General features: G+C 37.8%; 1 protein-coding gene across 1 annotated transcript in view; it reads left to right on the forward strand.

Moving 5' to 3' along the window:
• The window catches only part of fmn2b (formin 2b), a 65,257-nt gene that overhangs the window by 16,554 nt on the left and 29,754 nt on the right, over positions 1 to 18,949 (forward strand). The window contains exons 6-7 of the mRNA XM_066696937.1: positions 162 to 306; positions 9,215 to 9,302. Coding sequence (XP_066553034.1) covers positions 162 to 306; positions 9,215 to 9,302 — 233 coding nt within the window. The remainder of the gene's footprint in view (positions 1 to 161; positions 307 to 9,214; positions 9,303 to 18,949) is intronic.

The raw sequence follows: 18,949 nt of genomic DNA on the forward strand, positions 1-18,949 counted from the left end.
TAAATGTCCCTGAAACTACATTTTAATCCTGTTTTGTTACTTTCTTCCTTTTTTCATCTGTTAAACTGAAATAAATTTGATGTAGATGTCCATGTTTTGATCGTGCTGCCTTGGAGATGAATGATGATGCACTGGTTTTGTTTCTCCCCCCCCCCAATAAGGGAATCCAGTTCAGCCTTGGTGTGGGAGAAGATCGAGGAGCCCCCGGTAGACTTCAACGAGTTTGTCGAGTTGTTTTCCAAAACCGCTGTGAAGGAGAAGAAGAAGCCATTGTCCGACACCTACACAAAATCCAAGGCGAAACAGGTGAGCGGTGGTTGAGTACAGATCGTTGCTGTTTTTCATCTATATAGAGTACAGACAGTCACATGGGTTTTCTCACATCTTTGATTGGTTAAATACTTCTATTAAGAAATTTAGTTGCAAAGTTGCTCAAGTGTAGAATCCACGTTATTTCTACAACACCAAAAAACACCCTTTCTACATTTTTCTAACTGGTGTCCCAGCTTTTAAAATGCTCCCGTCTCTATAAGTAGGTATGATTATATATAGCTCCTTCCACCCGAGTGAAATCCACACGGACACTTACATGGATCTTGTTTTTGAGAGTTTTTATTGGGTGCTTTGGATTGGATTAATCTTTTGCCAAACCAGTGCCATCGCTGCCGGAGAGGTAATCTGAAACAGTCGTGTGTAACTGTAATAGATCAGTCTCAAGCATTGCTGTAGCCTCGATGGTATGCAAGAAATATTATACCTTTTATATTCTCAAAATAGATCGTTTTTTTGGAACAATGTAAGCTTTAGTTTCTCCCAGGTTTCCAGTATTGATATGGACAGTGCGCTTGTTTAATGCACTTGTTTTCCTTTCACAATTCTTATCTCTCAAGACCAAACACATTACAGCCGTCTTGTTGTGAGATTAATAGTACAGTTATGATCCTCCCTGAAAATGCATAGTAATAGGTTAAGTGTTTAAAATGGTCAGTTAGATAATGGTTTATTTCTACGTATGTTTATCTGATGAACAGCTGTGCCGTGTTGTCCTTGTGTTGGACGGGCTGCGCTGTCAGTCGTCGAATTTTGGGCAAGCATTTTACACGGCAGATTTTAGTCCCGGACAGCAGACTGTGTCTCCCTTCCCGTCGTGCTTTTCCATTTCTGATGACATCAGGCTGTGATGTACAGGCAGTAATTATGTGGCATGAGGTCTCGTATTATTGCTCCTGAAACCAATAAAATGAGGAGCCACTAACTCGCGTGTGGTGAGTAAAACGGTGGTTATGCCGAGGCAGATGGTAGTTGTGGTAACAGCGTTGTAGATGTGGCTTCGAGTGACTGTTTCTGCTTTTCCTTCAATGACAAAACATTGCGGCTTGAAGCTTCTGGCTGTTTTGTAAAAATGTCAAACTCGCTGATTAAAGCCGAGCAATGAATGGCAGCTATTGGTGTTCCGCCTCTTAACTCCAGGATAGCCGTGAAATGATAAACTCCCGTTCTTGTTTCTGTGGATGCCTTCCAGTTGGTATTGTCCATAATGGAAGCGTTTTTTCTATATCTCAAATGTGCTGTCTCGCACTCCTGCTTGAGTTTCTTCAAAGAGAGATTGCCTGGCTACTCGTGTTTAAACGCGGCCCGGCTCTGGAGAGTGTGAGACTTTGAGGACGTAGCCTGGCAGCAGGATGCCTGTCAGCAGGGAAGGAATGGTCTTCAATCCATCCCATCCAAATCTTAAGTTAATGGTGCTGTTCCTCAATGTTGTGAAATGTACAATAATGTCAGACGTTTTCCCCCCCAGATGGTTCTACTTATAGATTTCTTTATGCCAGGTTGTGGTCTTTTTCATACATCAGATCATTTGAAACCAACAGGCCATCAAGAAAGAGTCTAGAACGTATTTAAACCTTTTTTACTCATTTTGATTGTGTGCATCGGATCGTTAGATGTGCTTTTTTTAACTTGTCATCCCCCCGGAGGCATTGTCATTCTGTGTTTGAGAAAAGCCATTCTGTGTTTTGAGAGCACCGTGCCTTATGTGTAAATACAGGTGATCTGAAAAGGGAAATTATTCCTGCACACGATCTTACAGATGCTCGTAATCCTGTCAGTTTGTTTTATTTACACTAGTAGAAAGCCAAACTATGAGGTTGAAATGCTTTTGCCTTATTCCGTGCCGACAAACCCAGGATGTTTATGAATATATCGGTAAGCAATCAGCATCACTATGTAAAAGGAGTTTTTAAAACCTAGATGGGGATTGTGTGAGAGAGCAGGCCACTTAGTTTAATAAATACGTATAAATAAACGGAGGAACGCAGTAGTCCCAGCAGAGGCTAAAACAGCACACTCTGACTTCTGCATCAGATGCTATCTGCTTAATCAAATTCCTAACACGCTATCTGATCATAATTAGTATTCACCGTCTCTTCTGAAATTGCAGTTTCTCATCTGGAATTATTCTGTTTTATGGAAAATGAGTTTGGCTTCGAGCTACCTTCCAGTTTTTAAAGCGAATCAGTCGACTTTTTTTTTTCCCCCTCTATTTTATTTATACATGTATCTTTTTTATAATTTTTAATCAGCTCCTCCAGCCGCACTGTCTTTCCTTGGAATTATAATGCAGCTGATCAAAGAAACGGAGCACTACAGCATTCCTCCGGGCAATAATTTGGAAACATTTGTACTGAATTACTGTTCTGCAAAATATCTTGTTTGTTTATTCTTTTGGTTTTATTGTCTAATGGAGAACAAATTTGTCTCGTAGGTTAGTTTCTGATTAATACTGATAGCAAGAAAGGCTAACTCTCTTTCTTGTTTTAATGCTTTTGGCCAGTATGCGGATCAGCTGAGATTTATGCTGGATCAAATTGTGCGTAATTTAGCTGTGTTCTGAATAGTGCAGATTGCTTTTTAATGCAAGATTTTCACTTTAAATGCGTGACACAAGACCTGACTGCAGACATATGGCACTGATACGTTATTCTGATTTAAAATGGAGAAATACTATTACTTCCCAGTGGTAGTCGATCGGAAGAAATGCTCACTCTTGTTTTTGAGAGAGAAGTGAGAATACACGTTCCCTTATTCGTCCGTGGGAATAAGTTGCATCTCTTTGGGAGATTGCCACCAGTGACCTTGTGAAAATGTTAGACGACATAAGATACTTCACATTGCCCTGAAAAGCATTATAGTGTGTGACCTTTTTGGAGCAGGTAGTCAAGTTAAGATTTGACTTCCATTTCTCAACTGTAACCACACCTCCACGTCTCAAACAACCACTCAAGGCGGGGCTGTTGTTTCGACCCGTCCACAGCATGGCTTTCATTCATGGCAGGCACATTCATTGAGTTTAATCTGTGTGTGCGATAAAGCCAGGAGTGTGATTAATAATCTTTAACTAGAGCTGAAGGTAGACTGGGGGGAAAGGGGCTCCCCCACCGACTGGAACATGCTTTCATTTCTAGATCAAATGGGATGTTGTGTTTTATCTGAATTGCTTGTTGCTTCAGTCTTCTACACTCACTCAAAGTTATTCAGTGTCACAGGCCTAAAATAGGGCATTTAAACCAATCCTGATGCATATGACAATGCTGTCTGAAACTTCAGATTTTGGCATTTATTAACATTAGTAGGGGGAAACTGAACTGTTCAAAGGGGGGATTCCCAGAGCCTCCCATCTGTGACAGTCTTGGAGGTTTGCTTGCTGCTCAAGAATGCTTTGTTGCTCCTGTCACAAGTTCAGCCTCTGCTTCGCAGCTGTGGCTGTTTTGATAAACAGTGATTCCAGTAATTTGGAATAAACGTGCCATTCTGCTTTGTTTGTAATTTGAATTTTGAGATTGAAGAAAAAAAAATACATTGCATTATTTTGTAGGACTAGGGTTTTCAGTTGATATGGCCAACGATAAGAAACCATTGCAAGGTGGGGGAAATGGGGGGGTAACGTGAGATAAGGGAGACAGAGGATATAAGAGAAATGTTGGAAGCCCATATAGAAGTACAGTAGTTCTGTGGACCTGAGCTTAAATGGTTTACAGTGCATTAATACGTAATCTTCAATATGCAAGTTGGTGGTTAATGACACGTTGATTCATGCCTCTGCAGGAATCTGAGCTGTCTGTTTTTACGGTCTCAAGCGGTGTGCCGATGCGTTTTTGCCAGGGAATTTTATTGACTTTCCAGTCTCCAATCACTCCTGGAAGGACGGGATTTATTGCCGTAATCAACTAGAGTTTAGAAAACTAGAAGCCATCCCTTTTATCAGTCCTGCCACACAAGCAGCTCTGAGCGTTTCCTGAAATGGTGCCATATGTACGTTTTTATCAAGAGTTCTTATGAAATGTGCTTGACACATGTAACGCCTGCTAGTAGACTGTGTTGAAGAATCGAGAGAGCGAGAGCACGGTAGATATTTCCCCGCCACTATCTCACCCATTTAAGTCATGATCAATGATTTTGTGCGTTCATTTAAAAATGGGATTACGAGTTTACTTGTTTGTTTAGGCTATTTGTTGAGTTAAGATCTGGAAGCAATTTGTGGCATCATATAAAGCTTTTGGGGGGTTACAGTTGTTGCGACAATTGACCTCCAAATATTTGGAAGGCAACTCACCTTTGATGTACCCTGAGCAGATTGAAATGCATTTTTGTGGTCCACATGTGAAGTATTACCACAGATGACAAGTGAACGCAATGACCGGAATCCCTGTTTCTCGACTCCTGGCAGTGTTTGTTTTTAAACACTTTAATGATAACCTCGTCATTGACTGGAAATTGTATGAATGGAGCGATAAATGCCGCACGTATTGTACTGCTCTTTATAATTTTAGTTTTGATGACCACAAAACTTGTCATCTTCTGTGGCATGATACCATGGCGGGAGAACAGGCTGCCTCTGTGTGTGTCCTGAATTGAAACTTCAGCAGGGAAACCAGGCTGGAAAGTTGACCAATTTTTTCGCTCTCCTAAAATTAAACCGATTGAATCAATGACGTTCTGCAATTTATATTCTTGGCAGATTTTTCAGTTGTGTTCAGAAGCTCCACCATTAAACCATAATCAAAAATTGAAGAAATCACGTTAACTGGTTTAATTACATAAAAGTGGTGGTTAAAATATATCCGTGCAGTAATGAGAAAAAGAAAACAAAGTATTGTTTTCATTGTTCCGAGCAATAACAAAGTGTACTCCAAACCCCAGACCCAACAACTATAATTAAATGCAAATTTATTGCAAAATGAATACTGTAGAGAAAAAAGTAGTTTTGCTTACCATGTGTATTCAAAGGGTGATGAATGACAAGATTACATGTTGGTTATGGCTAGCCCCTATTCAGTCATTACACTATTTTGTTTAAAAAATAATTAAAAACAACAACAAACAAAAGATTGGAGTCAGTCAGACTGAGCAAACTTCAATTAACAGGGTTCGTACGGGTGCTTGAAATCCTTACAAATGCTTGAATTTTAAGGTGGTATTTTCAAGGTTGTGAAAGTGCTTGAATTTTGAATAAAGTGCTTGAAAGTGCTGGAATTTTGTGAAATATATATATATATATATATATATATATATATATATATATTTTAATTTGGTAATCACTGTCATAATAAATCGGCAATCTGATTAAATGAATTAACTTCGGGATATAACTACAGTGGTTGTAGAGCCAGTTAATTGCTTTATGCCGCGGCCAGTGCGACTCCTGTTTGATCTGTCGGTGTGTTTGATGCGCTACGAGTGTGAGCTGCAGCTCCCAATGTTGCAAATATGCCGGAAAGCTGCCGTTTTAAAGAGAGGTGGCTCGATAAAATTGAATATAAACTATGGTTAAAACAAGGTCCACATTTGTCCACATGTATTTGATGGTATGACAATTCCTCTTTCTGTGCACATCAGCGTCATCAGTGTGCGTGTGCACTGTACACTGTACGCGTGAGTTCGCGCTGTCGAGAGTGAGTTTTGAATTTTTCTTAAGTTGCTTAACTTTTCTTTGTGTATTAAGACTTAACAAAAATAGTGTATAGGTTTTCTACAAGTATATAATATAATAATTGTTCTTGTGGATTTAAATAATCAATGTAAATTAGACAAAATAAACATATAAAAGTACTAGAATACAACAGAATAGCCTTTATTTTTCAGACATGCACAGCAATAAGCACAACCGCAACCAAGAGACAGAATAATAATAACAGTTGCATATGTGTATTCAATTGATCATTGTACACAAAATACAGTCAATAAACATTGATTTAATATCTAGAAAGATAGATCGATAGAATATGCTTTTTCAGACTAGCAAAGCAATAAGCATACCGGTAGAATAACCGCAACAAAACGAGAAAGAGACGGACACTTTCACAGGGGAGGAGTGTCGTTCTGCACTGGCACAGGGCAAAAACAAACTAAACAGTTTCTAAAATTAGGTAATCGCTTTACCCTAGCAAAAACACAATAATTTGTCCAATACAAGGTATTTACAATGCATATTGCCAGTATGTGCACATTTTGATATTTTAGTATTCATATTCAATTATTATAATGTGTAATTCCATTTAAAAACATAAAACAGCAGAGACCAACAGAACTAATGCAAAGTATTTATAGCTGAGGGAGATTAATAACATAAAGACCATCACCGTTTACTAGGTTAAGGATATAGGAACTGATACTTGGTTGTTTTGAAGAGAATAAACATGATGTTTTGACAGTAAGTGAGGATACTTAATATACATGGATTGACTCATAGAACTTTGTTATGCTCTATTTTACATTTGCTCGTTGAATGTACATGGAAGTTCAATAAAGAAAAGTATTGTTGTCGTTTTTTATGTTTTGCATATTTAAAACAATTGTCACTAAAGCTTTAATTCAAACTGAAGTTACTGTGTACTGGTGTTCACTAATTTTGACTGCAAGATTGATTTTATATTGATTTTAATATCAACCTGATTTAAGCCAGGTAACAACACAATGTCAAGTGTACATGAAGGCTCTCATGAAACACTTTTGGTGTTACACCATGTAAGAGAATTTTGAATGCTTGGTTTTTCAGTCAATCTAAATAAATAGTTGAACTGAAATCAATTGGTTTCTCTTTTAAGATTCTTTTTAGATGGAAGATGCGGTCAAGTCACAGATGTGCAATAATCATTTATTTGTGACAAAAATAGGAAACTAATATCATTCAGTTATATTACTGAAAATAAGTAATATTAAGCTTCTGCTGGATTACAGTAAGAAACAGATAATACCCATTTTCTTCTTTCTCCTCACAGTACAGCTTATAGGCCAGTCTGGTCAGGCAGGAAGCGATGTGTCTCTCTCTGTCTCTCCTCTCCAGCTCTGCCTTGTGTCTCGTTGCAGAATGAAAAAGTTAAGAGAACTAAAATTCTCTTTGTTTTCCCTTTTATAAGGTTTCCTTCCAACCAATAGCATTTTGCCACCACGATGACTTGGGTGCCTTATGCTAAAGTAATTTAGAAGTGGGGGTCATTTCGAATTTGACTAGGAGCCAATAAGAGGACAGGTCCCTTTTGGTCTTCTGGACATACAGATAAGGTTACCAGGGGCTACCAGAGGCTACCAGATAAAAGGGAGGAAGTCCGTTTCCTCTACCAAACCAGATGGTATAGAATTTCCCATAGAAAAATATATTCTAAAAAATAATATCTTACAACCATAATAACATCTAATAGTGTGGTGAAATTATAATTTCATGTGCTTAGTTCAGTGCAGAAAAGTGTGCATTTTAGATGTTTACCAAGGCTGCGAGGTGCTGGACTATTTGTTTCTTAATTTAGACTGAATCTGAATCAGGTTTTCTGTTGTGACCCTCAATTTTAGGTTTGTTTCTGAGGTTCCCCCCAGATAATCTTTGAATGATTCTTGTGGTATTCCAGTTAATCAATAATCTGAATATTAGTATTAGTATTAGTTTTATGTATCTCTTCAGATGCTGGGTAATGTTGAAGTCTTTGTTACTTTGAGGTTTTAAGGTCTTTAAAGTTCAAATGGAATCATCTAGTGAAAATCATTGTTTCCCATGTGATACATTAGGGATTTTTCGGGACAGTTCCTCCTGAAGTCTGTCCCATTTCACATCAGGTACAGTTGTGCGTGTAATTGTTCTGTTTCCAATAGATGGTTTCAGGGAGTAAAACAATTAATTACAGGACATGCTTCCAATCGTCGTCTGATTACAGTGATGTTCAGTGTTTTTTTTGGACAAATACATAATGGAGATTTCTATTTTCTGATAATTTTCTTGTGCTATAATTGTTCAGATTGTTGAGACCACCTTCCAAGTTCCAGCAAGTGCGATCATATTGTACAAACGATTACAATGAGATTGATTATAATTCAGTGTTTAGATCCTATCGAGCAGCTCCAGTAAAAACGTACACGGTAATGAGATGCTTTTATTTCTCAGATTAGACTACATTAGGAATAAGGATTGGGTTCTGTGGTGCAGTGACCTCAGCTCCCCTGTTTTAAACCCACATTCTTGTCTGTATTTAAAGCCCCATGAATCTAATTATTTAATCATGTAGAGGCTCAGAGAGCAGAGCAGCTGCTTGCCGACTGAACATGCACACTGCTATTAATTTCTAATCAAATGCAGATTTTTTTTCTTTTTCTTTTAATTGTCATTTTCCTGATTGCTTAATTGCCTGTCAGACGTGGCCTTTTATGCCTTGGGAATTGTGAAAATCAAAACCAAGGAAATTTTAGACCGCGATAGTTCCGCTTTTAGTAAATATATATAAAATGACTGAACCAGATTTCTGCGACATGCAAACGATTTGGTGGTGGATGGCAGGAAGCCCGAACCAAATTTCCACTTTTCCACATAACTCTTTAAGTGCTGTCAATTTCCTTTCAAAAAAAAAAAAAAGTTTCAGGATGATAAATATGAATATTTGCTCTCTCTCTTGGTAAAGGAAAATGTGTCTTTCTCAAAACGCTGGATCTGACAATTCCTACAGTTTAGATATGGAAACAGCTGTAATGCTCTGAGAATGTAGTATTAATTAAGATGGCTCAGCAATGTCTAATTTGTCATCTCTCACATTTTATTATGCATCTCATTCACACGTTTGCTGCAATTAAAGATGGAATAGGTGCATATTTAAAGAACCTTAATCAGTTGCTTTATATTTTTCTCCTATGGAAGACACTGAATGTGAGTCCATTTGTCTTCCTTCTGTTGTAGGTTGTGAAGCTGTTAAACAACAAGCGGTCTCAGGCGGTGGGTATCCTGATGTCTAGTCTGCACTTGGATATGAAGGACATCCAGCAAGGTAAGCCGTTCTGCTTTGCTTCCGTCAACGTTTTGAACATATTGAACGTCTCGTGGAGAAGTCTGTTGAAAGAGTTTTATTGTAGTGAGTGAGTTCGGAACATAACCCCGCAGCTTTGGTCATGAATGTACGTATGGCTTTGCTTTTTTTCTTTTAGGAGATAATTAAAAGTGCCTTTGAACATCACATTCATAACTATCACTACACATTTTTCTGTTCCTTCACTCATTGTGTGTGTGTCCACAGCGTCTATATCCCAGTAGCTTCTGACAAGAAGAAACAGAAAGTGAGATTAAAAGAAAAGGTCCACATTTCATAAACTAAAGAAGAGAAAAAAAATCCCCGGAGAGAAATATTCTCTTAATCTTGCATAAAAAAACAGACATGGCTGTGCCACAAAGTGATGCATGTTCCCTTGAGGACTTAGGGATTAAAGGTGCATGCTTTCACGTTGCTCACTTCTGCATATTGGATCTGTGTTGTGGGCCGGTTGGGTTTTGATCTTCAAGCAAAACCGCTGTGACGTGAAGTTATGTAATTTGTTCCATGTGCTTCTGCAGCGGATTTTGTTTTTGTTTATTTGGGTTTGTTTTCATTCATTCCTTTCATTCATTCCGTACTGCATGCCTCAGTTTAAAACCATCCTCGGAGACCGGGGAATCACGGGCACGTTTTACAAGCTCGCATTGTCAATCAACTTATCTGATCAAGTCAAGGAAACTGGTGTGTAATAAGTCAACCTTTGCTAAATAGCATAAGTAGAGAGAGAGCTTTGTGTTAAATTAATTCAATTACTGCTCCATAAGAAGCCCGAACAATTACAACAAGGATTTTGTCCTAGTCGTTGTTCAGCCTGTTCGTGTGTGTGTGTGTGTATGAAAATAATTTCACCAGAACTAAATAAGTCTGTGTTTACTTTCACAATGAAATGTTCTCAGAGTGGAACTAATCTAAAAATATGAGTGGAATAGACTCATTAAAACATGCAACCATGAACCCCATGTATTATGTCTGTAAATTAGAGTACAGAAACAGGTGAACTTTTTTGTTATGCTTTATTATTTGTGGTTCAGTCTTACTTGCACAGGGATTTGCTCTGTAATCGACGCTAGCTGTTGAGAATCGATTCAAGGGATCAAAAACCGACGACGGGACAAATGTTCTGCAGCCCTGCAGGTCCATGTTTAGTTTAAAAACTTTCCAGGTATGTTTGCCAAAAAAGGCTTCTCACCGCAGTAATGCAAAGTAGTAATACTCAAGTGTAACCTTTTCTTAACTTTCCAAAAATTGACAGAATGCTGATGACTGGACCGCAAACTGTCCATTTAAAATCCAGCATTCACTGTGAGCACTTGAGTGTGGAGTAAAAAATATTAAATTATCTTAATTCTATTAGCAGACGTTTAGAGTCCAGATTTATTATTTATTAGTTATGGATTTTGTTTTGTTTTGATTTCAGTGGAAAATGTTTTCCGTTGTGGAATCGGTTAAAGAGACTTATTAGATCGGTTTCCCCTGATTGATCACTATAAAACTACAGGACTGAGCTGCTCTGTGCTGACAGGCGTGCTTCACAGTCTGATTGCTGCACGGCTGTCCGTTCATCGGTGATGGGCTGCTGTTGGGGGGGGGGGGGCAGGGAGCTCCTTGTGTGAGTCTTGCATTCTGCAGAGACCTGCACTCTAGTGATCTGGACCTCCACTGTGCCTGTCTGTCTCTGCTGCTCTTCTGTGCTCTTCTGCACTCCACCGAGACACCACATGCCTGCTTGTTGCTTATATAAACCATCTGGGCCTCTTAAAACAACACTTGTCTGAATGCCTTGTGGGGACACAGCTCAGTGAGCGTTCGGCTGGCCTCTTCCCACTGAAGCTATTGGTCACTGTACACACAGCCTGGTGCATTCTGGGCTCCGGTCCAGGATGTCTCGGTCCCTGGCACAGGTTATGTATTGGGCTGTACCACATCACAAACCTTCCCTAGGTTCGACAGACCTAAAACGCTTTGTGCAGCCAAGGGCCCCAGCCAGTATTGGAGAAAGTTTCCACCTGACTGACAGTTAACAGATATATTGACCAACATCTGCTGTGCTGGACGGGGTTCATGTTCTTGCGCACGGTCGGGAAATCACAGGTCCAGGAGATGGAGGCTAATTATAGTACCTTTTGATATTGATCAATCATTTAAGACTGTGTTTATAGGCTATTTGGCTGGGAAAACACTGCTTTATTGTGAAGCATGTCTGTGAATATTAGCTAATATCCTATGACTTTATTATAACTATCTGATTTCTAGCCAGCACACACTTGAAATGTGGTATGTTGTGTCAAATATTTCACTGCTTACTAGACCTCCTAACACATGAAGACTTTGAGTGCTAGTCATGTAGCAAGGCGCCAGCACTGGCGCCAAGAGGTACTTGGTATTTTGTAAGCTGGCAGATGGAGTTCAGTTAAGTCATAGAGGGAAATCTGAAAACAATGATATGGTCCTTTCCCTCAGTCAAATATTTAACTCGGTTTGAGTTAATAATGAGAACCAAATGAACAAAGGAGTCCGTCTCACATCTGTGGCTGCAGTAACGAAACGGAGTAACATCACTGAGACCTATGCTGGCTATCAAATCAGAACAGCAGTACAATAAGGGAGGAGAAATCCATAGTTTGCATAGTATAGCTTTTTTTTTTTTTTTTTTTGGCTGTGTAGTAAGCTTTTCAGGGCAGGTCTGTTTTGAAAGAACATAAACTAAACTAATTACTAGCTTAAACAGATTAATATTTATTGGGTTACAATTAACTGGTGTGAGTTTGAGAAAATAGCCTTTTGTTGTTGTTTTCAATTGTATAGTACCTATATTGTACCTTCACAGTGTTCACTAGTGGAAAATGTTTCTAAAGTGTTTTAGAAATTAATGTAATACTTTCTTTTGTATAAATGTGTGGAAAATAACCTGAAAATGTTGGTTACATTTCCATTGTAACAAATTCATAATAAATTGCAAGTTGTTTTCAAGTTAACAATAGATGAACTATTTATTAAAGTAATCTTAACTTTGGCAGTGTAGGTACAATCTTTTCATTTTGTGTCTTTGAAGTTAGTGATGTGAGCAAAGCTGTAAAATATGTACGTCTGCTGCATTCATGACATTTTCTTTATTGGATACATTTGCTAAATAATAGAAACCATAAGTGTGTACATAGAACAGAGTAAAGAGGTTTCTTAAACTGTAAGTAGCTTTCCTGAAGGTAGGTGGATTTATCAACGATTTTGGCAAATGAAGAATTTTGGACAGTTCTGTAGCTTCTTGTACTTTCGCCAATGAGAAGTGGTTGGATGCTGAATGCGTGTCATATACTGGTACCATGTCAATTTAAATGCTTGCAACTGATGAATATTTGATACAATTTATTTTGTATGTGTTGGATATTAGGCCCTTTTTTTACACAGATCCGATCCAAGACTTAAACATCGAGAATGCAGCTATTGTAAGTTGTTGTTCATTAATTTCTGATGTGCTTTTGAGTCCCTTGAGGGCCAACTTTGCACATTACATTTATATATATATATATATATATATATATATATATATATTATATATATATTTAAAATTAACCATTTTCTTTTAGATTTAAAGGTAGTAACTAGCTGCAACTTGGAAGAAATACGTTTTCCAAATTTAAATCTTGGACAATTTATTTTCTTTTTCTATTCCCTTTTCTGTATTTAATTAATTTGACCAAAAGCTTCATTTAAATGATGCAGGATTAGTTGACCTTTTAAGTATGTTCTAAAAGTCCAGATGTTTTTATTGCATCTTGAATGTAAAATGTTTTCAGCCAGTATCCCTGAGAAAGTACTAAATTACTAATTGAAAAGCTATCAATTTTAATGTGCAAAGATTTGTGTTGCTCTAGTCATTGTTATTCCTATTACTTTACCGTTTAGATAAACCACCCCTTTTTTTAGCACTTGTATTAGCAATTGTAGAATTTAATATTTTATTTGTGACTAAATTAAGAATGGTGTAGCCTATATATCTATGAGGGACATTTGTTTTGATGTTTGGAAGATCCCAACCTTTCACAGGATTGTGCAAAAAATCTCTGCGGAAAGTAAACTTTTGAAATGCTAATTCTATATGAGCCTTTTTTGTCATTGAAAATAATGAAAGTATTACCATGTCTTCCATCTGTTTCCAATTTTGGGGTGGGGTTACCACTTTTCCCTTAGGTTTGGCCTGAAGATGATAATTCCACTAGAGTATCTTATGTTGGCTGTTTTCTGTTATCTGGGGTTTTCCTTACTTGTAACAGCGTCCGCTAATGAACAGATGACAAAAACATATACCATGTTCATATCTTATAATAAAATAATGCAACACATGAGACATTCAGTGATCTTGCATTGACTGTGGTTTCTAGTAACTCACATTTTTACAATTTTAATATCAGTTAGTCCACAGTTAAATTATTTGCCTTTCACTGACATGAGAGAAGAACAGAACCCATATATCATTCCTGAGGTCTGCTTTTGGAGTAAGTTCCCCAGTATGTTTTGTTGTTGACAATCCTGTTGATTTTTATAAGGAGCTATAGATAAAGGTGATTTTGTTTGCCGGTTCTACCCCCTACTGGCAAAACTGCTTTTTCCCCTCCCTCCTCCTCCTCATTTCTTACTCTCCTGACAGCTGAATGAGAAGGTTTATGCTTTAACACTGTGGAGGAGGTTATCAAAGTGGCTGACAGCCAGAGAATAAGCCACTTACAATTAAACTGATAACACTGAATGCATGTGCATACAGCAGGAAACGGATCTTTTGTTCTTCCAGCTGAAATGTTGATAAGGGAGCATTGATAGCTTGAGGATTTCAGCAACTTTTCCTCCACATTTTCCATGCCCTTTGCAAAAGGTGCATTAGAAGTGAATGCTTTACAGTAGGCGGCAACATATATCTGTTTCAATTACAATGCAGAATTAATGAGTGTACCCACTTTTAAATGCATATCTATTTCTATTGGCAAATACTTCCAACGTTTTAATGGAACTTTCCAAATGAATTAATGAGTTTTCCTCTCAGATAGGAGTATAAAATGCACTGGGCTTTTATTTACATATTTGCAGCGGATAAGACCCGGTTAGAGACCGTTCCATCTGACTTACAGATGTTGATAACAATCATAACGCCGGTGAAAAGCCAGTTTGAATCATTACACAAGATTAATACCTTCTTCCTAAAGCCAGTTATCTGTTAAAATATGTAAGATTACCTTTCTCATTTACTGTGCATTTCCTTTTCTTACAGAATTGAATGCCTGTGTATTTAAAGTTCGTCAAGCTTGGTTTTATCTTGATGATCACGAGACCGGGCCATAGACTGTAAACAAAAGCACAATATGAATTAACATGCAGAATCCACTCCACATTTTTCAGTTGTTCTTGAAGGATTAGGAAGGAATCCCATTGCAACTGCATGTGAAATGAGGACAACGCAGGGTTAAAAGTGTTTTATTCTCAGAGAAGGTTGTCTGGCCAAACGAGAAGCATGGCCAACAACCGTCTGCTAGTTCAGGTTGTTTCAAAAATATCTGACGCACATTTTGACAGTTAAAGCCAAAGAAAATCAATCATGATGGTTAGAAATGTGACAGTGGATAATATAGCAGTACACCCCCAACAAGCTTTTGTGATGCCTGTGACGCAGTTAGAGCACAATTCTGACCAAACCGAAGATGTACTGTACTGTGTATCCATACAGGCTAGTGGGATGTTGGCAGCTACACAGCTGGTTAAAATGCATTATGTTCTCGCTGTGTCTGGCACTTGTCTCTGCAGGGAAAATTTGTTTTTAATTGGCAGGGCAGCATGCAGCTTTCATTAGCAGGCATGTGAAGAGTAATGATCTTCTCTTGTCATAAACTTTTCCAGGAGACGTTGTTTGGTTGTGGAATTTGGTCTCGAATCAAACCAGAGTCTTTAGGAGATATGAATGTGCCAGAATATATTGCCACCGAGCAGAAGCACCAATATCGTATAAGCTTTATTTCTCATTGATCATTCTGCTAAAATAATCCCGCCCCGAGCAACAGGGTTCTGGGATCTCCGTATATTAATCTCATACCCGACTCACGCAAGTTAGAAACATTATCAGACTTAGAATAAACCATTAAAGCAAAAATCATTAAGATAAGATACCAAACACATTCAAAATGTTTTGTAATCATTTATGAACTGAGGCATTGCCACTAATGACCAAAGTGGCACCTCTCTTCCATTCAGGTATTTTTGTCCAGTTGAATAGTTTTCCAAAGTAATTTATAAACCATTAAATATTGAAATGATCTGAATAGATTTCTAAGTTGTTGTTTTTAGGGGGCTTTTTGTGCGATGCCACAAAGAATGCTGAAGTCGTCTGGTAAATCTGCCAAAACTAAATAGGAAGTTAAGAGGCTAAATCCAGTAATAGAACATATAGAAGAAGAAAAATAATAACACATTTTAAGCCTGTCTGTATCCTGAGAAAAATGGCCTTGTGCTTTTATGACCATCACTGTTTATCCCAGAATTATGACCAAAGCACGTTTCAGTCATAGATTTCACATGGTTTTAAGAATGGGTCTGGTTCGTTTTCATGGGAATAGCTTATAAATTCTTCGGTGTCTGGTTTCTGTCCACTGGACACTTACTTCACATGATTTTTCCCATTTCAAGATTGTACCTCGGTATACCGAATACAATGTCAATTAATTGGGACCGTTTCTTTCCAATTATGTGCTAGTAATCTTATTTTCCAATAACACTATAATTGAGACCAAAATGCACCAATTTTCTATATCCTCTTCGCAGTTGTGGAAGTCTTTAATTAGTTTTTTTTTTTTTTTTTTTTCTCTGGGTACTGCTTTGTAGAAATGTTCATATACTGCCTAATTTAGATCCTGTTTAATTAAAGCTCCATGGCAGGAAATTCTGCCAGCGCGTTCCTTTCCCTCAATGCACAAAAATGCTGTTTTTCTTTTTATTGTATTTTTTTTTTTTTTTTCCCTTTTTAAGTTTTCCTGAGAAGTTTCAATGTCAGGACCCTTTTTCTTTGAACATTGTCATGAATCCACTTTCCAAAAAGATCAGACGAGTGTAATTAAAGCTGTAGGCCTTTTTGGCATTTGTTAGTATGTAACAGTTTCAAACAGAACCTCAAACAAAAAACGACAGTAAGAAAATTCAGTTTTGATCACCGAGGGGCCACATATGATGTTTTTTTATCAGCTGAGGTTTACAGTACCGGCTCTCTTTGCCATTGGACATGTTTACTGCGTACGAGTCGGCACAGAAAGCACATTTCCACACAAAATACCAGTATACTTGGAAAATATGCATCCTATCTGCATTTCAGAGTAGTGTACGGTTTTATCTAGGACTCGGGCTGCATGTCTATGGTTGTCGATTGCGGTAGCCTCGAATTGCGATTCTGGTGAGGGCTTGGATTCTGGCAGTTGTTAATGCATTAAGTAGGGATTAGTATAATGCAGTTTTCTTACTTCCTGTCTGCAGTTACGATTGTAAAGTCAGTGCCTTTTCACAAGGCCACGGGGAGTTAACATTATGGAGATTAAAGCACTAATCACTTTGCTCTACATGTTTTTATTCACTCTGCGAATCACAGAGTGCTCACTGCAATGGGGTATAGCCATTTACAATTAAGATGTGCAACACAGTTTAGTACTTAATTAATAACCCTACATTAGCTACTAATTTAAATGGCGACAGGTGGGTGGCTAAGACAATAATGCATATGAAATTGCACAAGTAATATATATAACAATTCTTCTCTGCCCCCATTCAATCTTTTTAAAGATAACTAGAGATTTGTTTGTTACAGGCATGATATAACTTCCCAGCCCAAATAGGGGACACAACTGTATCCTGAAAAGATATAGGACACATCTGGTTCCCAAAATTGCATTCTCATATTCACCTCTGGAGGGCACCACTATTTACAGCCATTTACACCTGAGGACGTGGCAGACGGCGCTCAAACGGTAGCCTGTCCTTTTACATTATTGTCCTAATTTCAGTGCCGTGGCTGAGCTGCCCTGTGGTTTTTGTACAGTCGCATGGCCCGTTTATTTGATTAACTGGGCAAAGTTAATGTTTCTTTTCAGCTCACAATCTTTTAATATGGTAGCTTTACCTCAGATTATAGCCGAGGCCTTGTTCAATCCAGTGACTGAAGTCTAAGGAAATTATAAGAGCGATATTGATTATATTACACACAGAACACCGTGTCACCTGGGAAAGCAGCCACTGACCCCAGTCTGTCAGAATATTGACATTTTATCTCAATTTCACAGCATTTGTTTTGTGTGCATATACTCAGCTGTCTTCAGTGACAATCCTGCAAACAAAGTTTTTTGACAGTTCTGCTTTAGAAAGAACAGATAAAGAGCAGATAATTAATCCCCTGCAGACTTATTAAATCGAGATTTGGATGTTGTGTCAGGAGTGGAAATGTGCTCTTGTCCAATATTAGGACAATTGCATAATTTGGTTAAAATCAACAAATTTCTAATTCTGATTCAGTTGTAACTGCGAACTTCACCAGCAGTTTGTTTTGCAAGCATGTTGTTTGGTGTCTATTTATATGTTGTAAGATACAAGCACATAATATATGTCTATACATTGCAGGTAAAAAGTGTGGAATACCCTGCATATCTGGTCTACTTTATGCTCTCTAAATATTTCATAACAAACTTTCATTATCCCAGTCCTGTGCTAAGGGTTTCTGTGACCTCTGAGGCCAAGCATTATTATTTTAAACAATCAAGACAGTGTGAAAGCGGGCTATACATAGCATTCTGTGCATGTAACGTACGAAATACAGCGATGTAATACTATATCTCAGATTAAACAATCTACAACTCCAACTGTGTTTGTGTTTAAACATTTACTTTTAAAGGATTACAGTTTTGGGCGCCAGATCCTTTTGCCTAGACAAAAAGGCGACATGAGGAATTTAAACACAACTGCTTTGTTCCTTGACAGATTTTAGGTAACATTCATTTAGTTGTGACCACCAGGACTAGTAGAAAATAGAACTGTGTAGACTTAACACATATTTCACCTTACTGTGCTGTTTGTGGAAGTGTGAGTGAGCGATGTTGCTGCTTTACATTTTCAACAGCTCCATTAGTCTTCAGGTGCATGGAAATAAAGGGCTAAAGCAAGATAGCCAGATGCCACATACTGGCATGTAATGACTTGAAGTATTTGTGTTTATATTTAAAGTATACACGGATGTAAGTTTCTGTTGACAGGATATGATGTCATATGTTTATCTCAAAGGATGTTGAGCAGGCATTGTGGCTTTTTGGGAGAAATGTTTCCTTGGCTAGTTATATATATTTTTTTGCATGGGTATGGATTAGACTGAATGCCTAAGTAATTCACTGGCAAGAAGTAGAATACCATTGCGACTAATACAGAAGTCTGGAAGTTTTACATAAGTTTTTCAGCATTTTTAATGATTTGGGGCAAAGTGTTCACTGCTTTTGATACAAAATTCTACCTAGTGAATATTTAAAATCTGAGCAGTATCTGGGTTCCTAATATGTAGACAATGTATTCAATCTTGAAACTGCATTCTTTTGTAAAAT

This window comes from Amia ocellicauda, chromosome 23, assembly GCF_036373705.1.
Source record: "Amia ocellicauda isolate fAmiCal2 chromosome 23, fAmiCal2.hap1, whole genome shotgun sequence".
In the NCBI taxonomy this organism is placed as follows: Eukaryota; Metazoa; Chordata; class Actinopteri; order Amiiformes; family Amiidae; genus Amia; species Amia ocellicauda.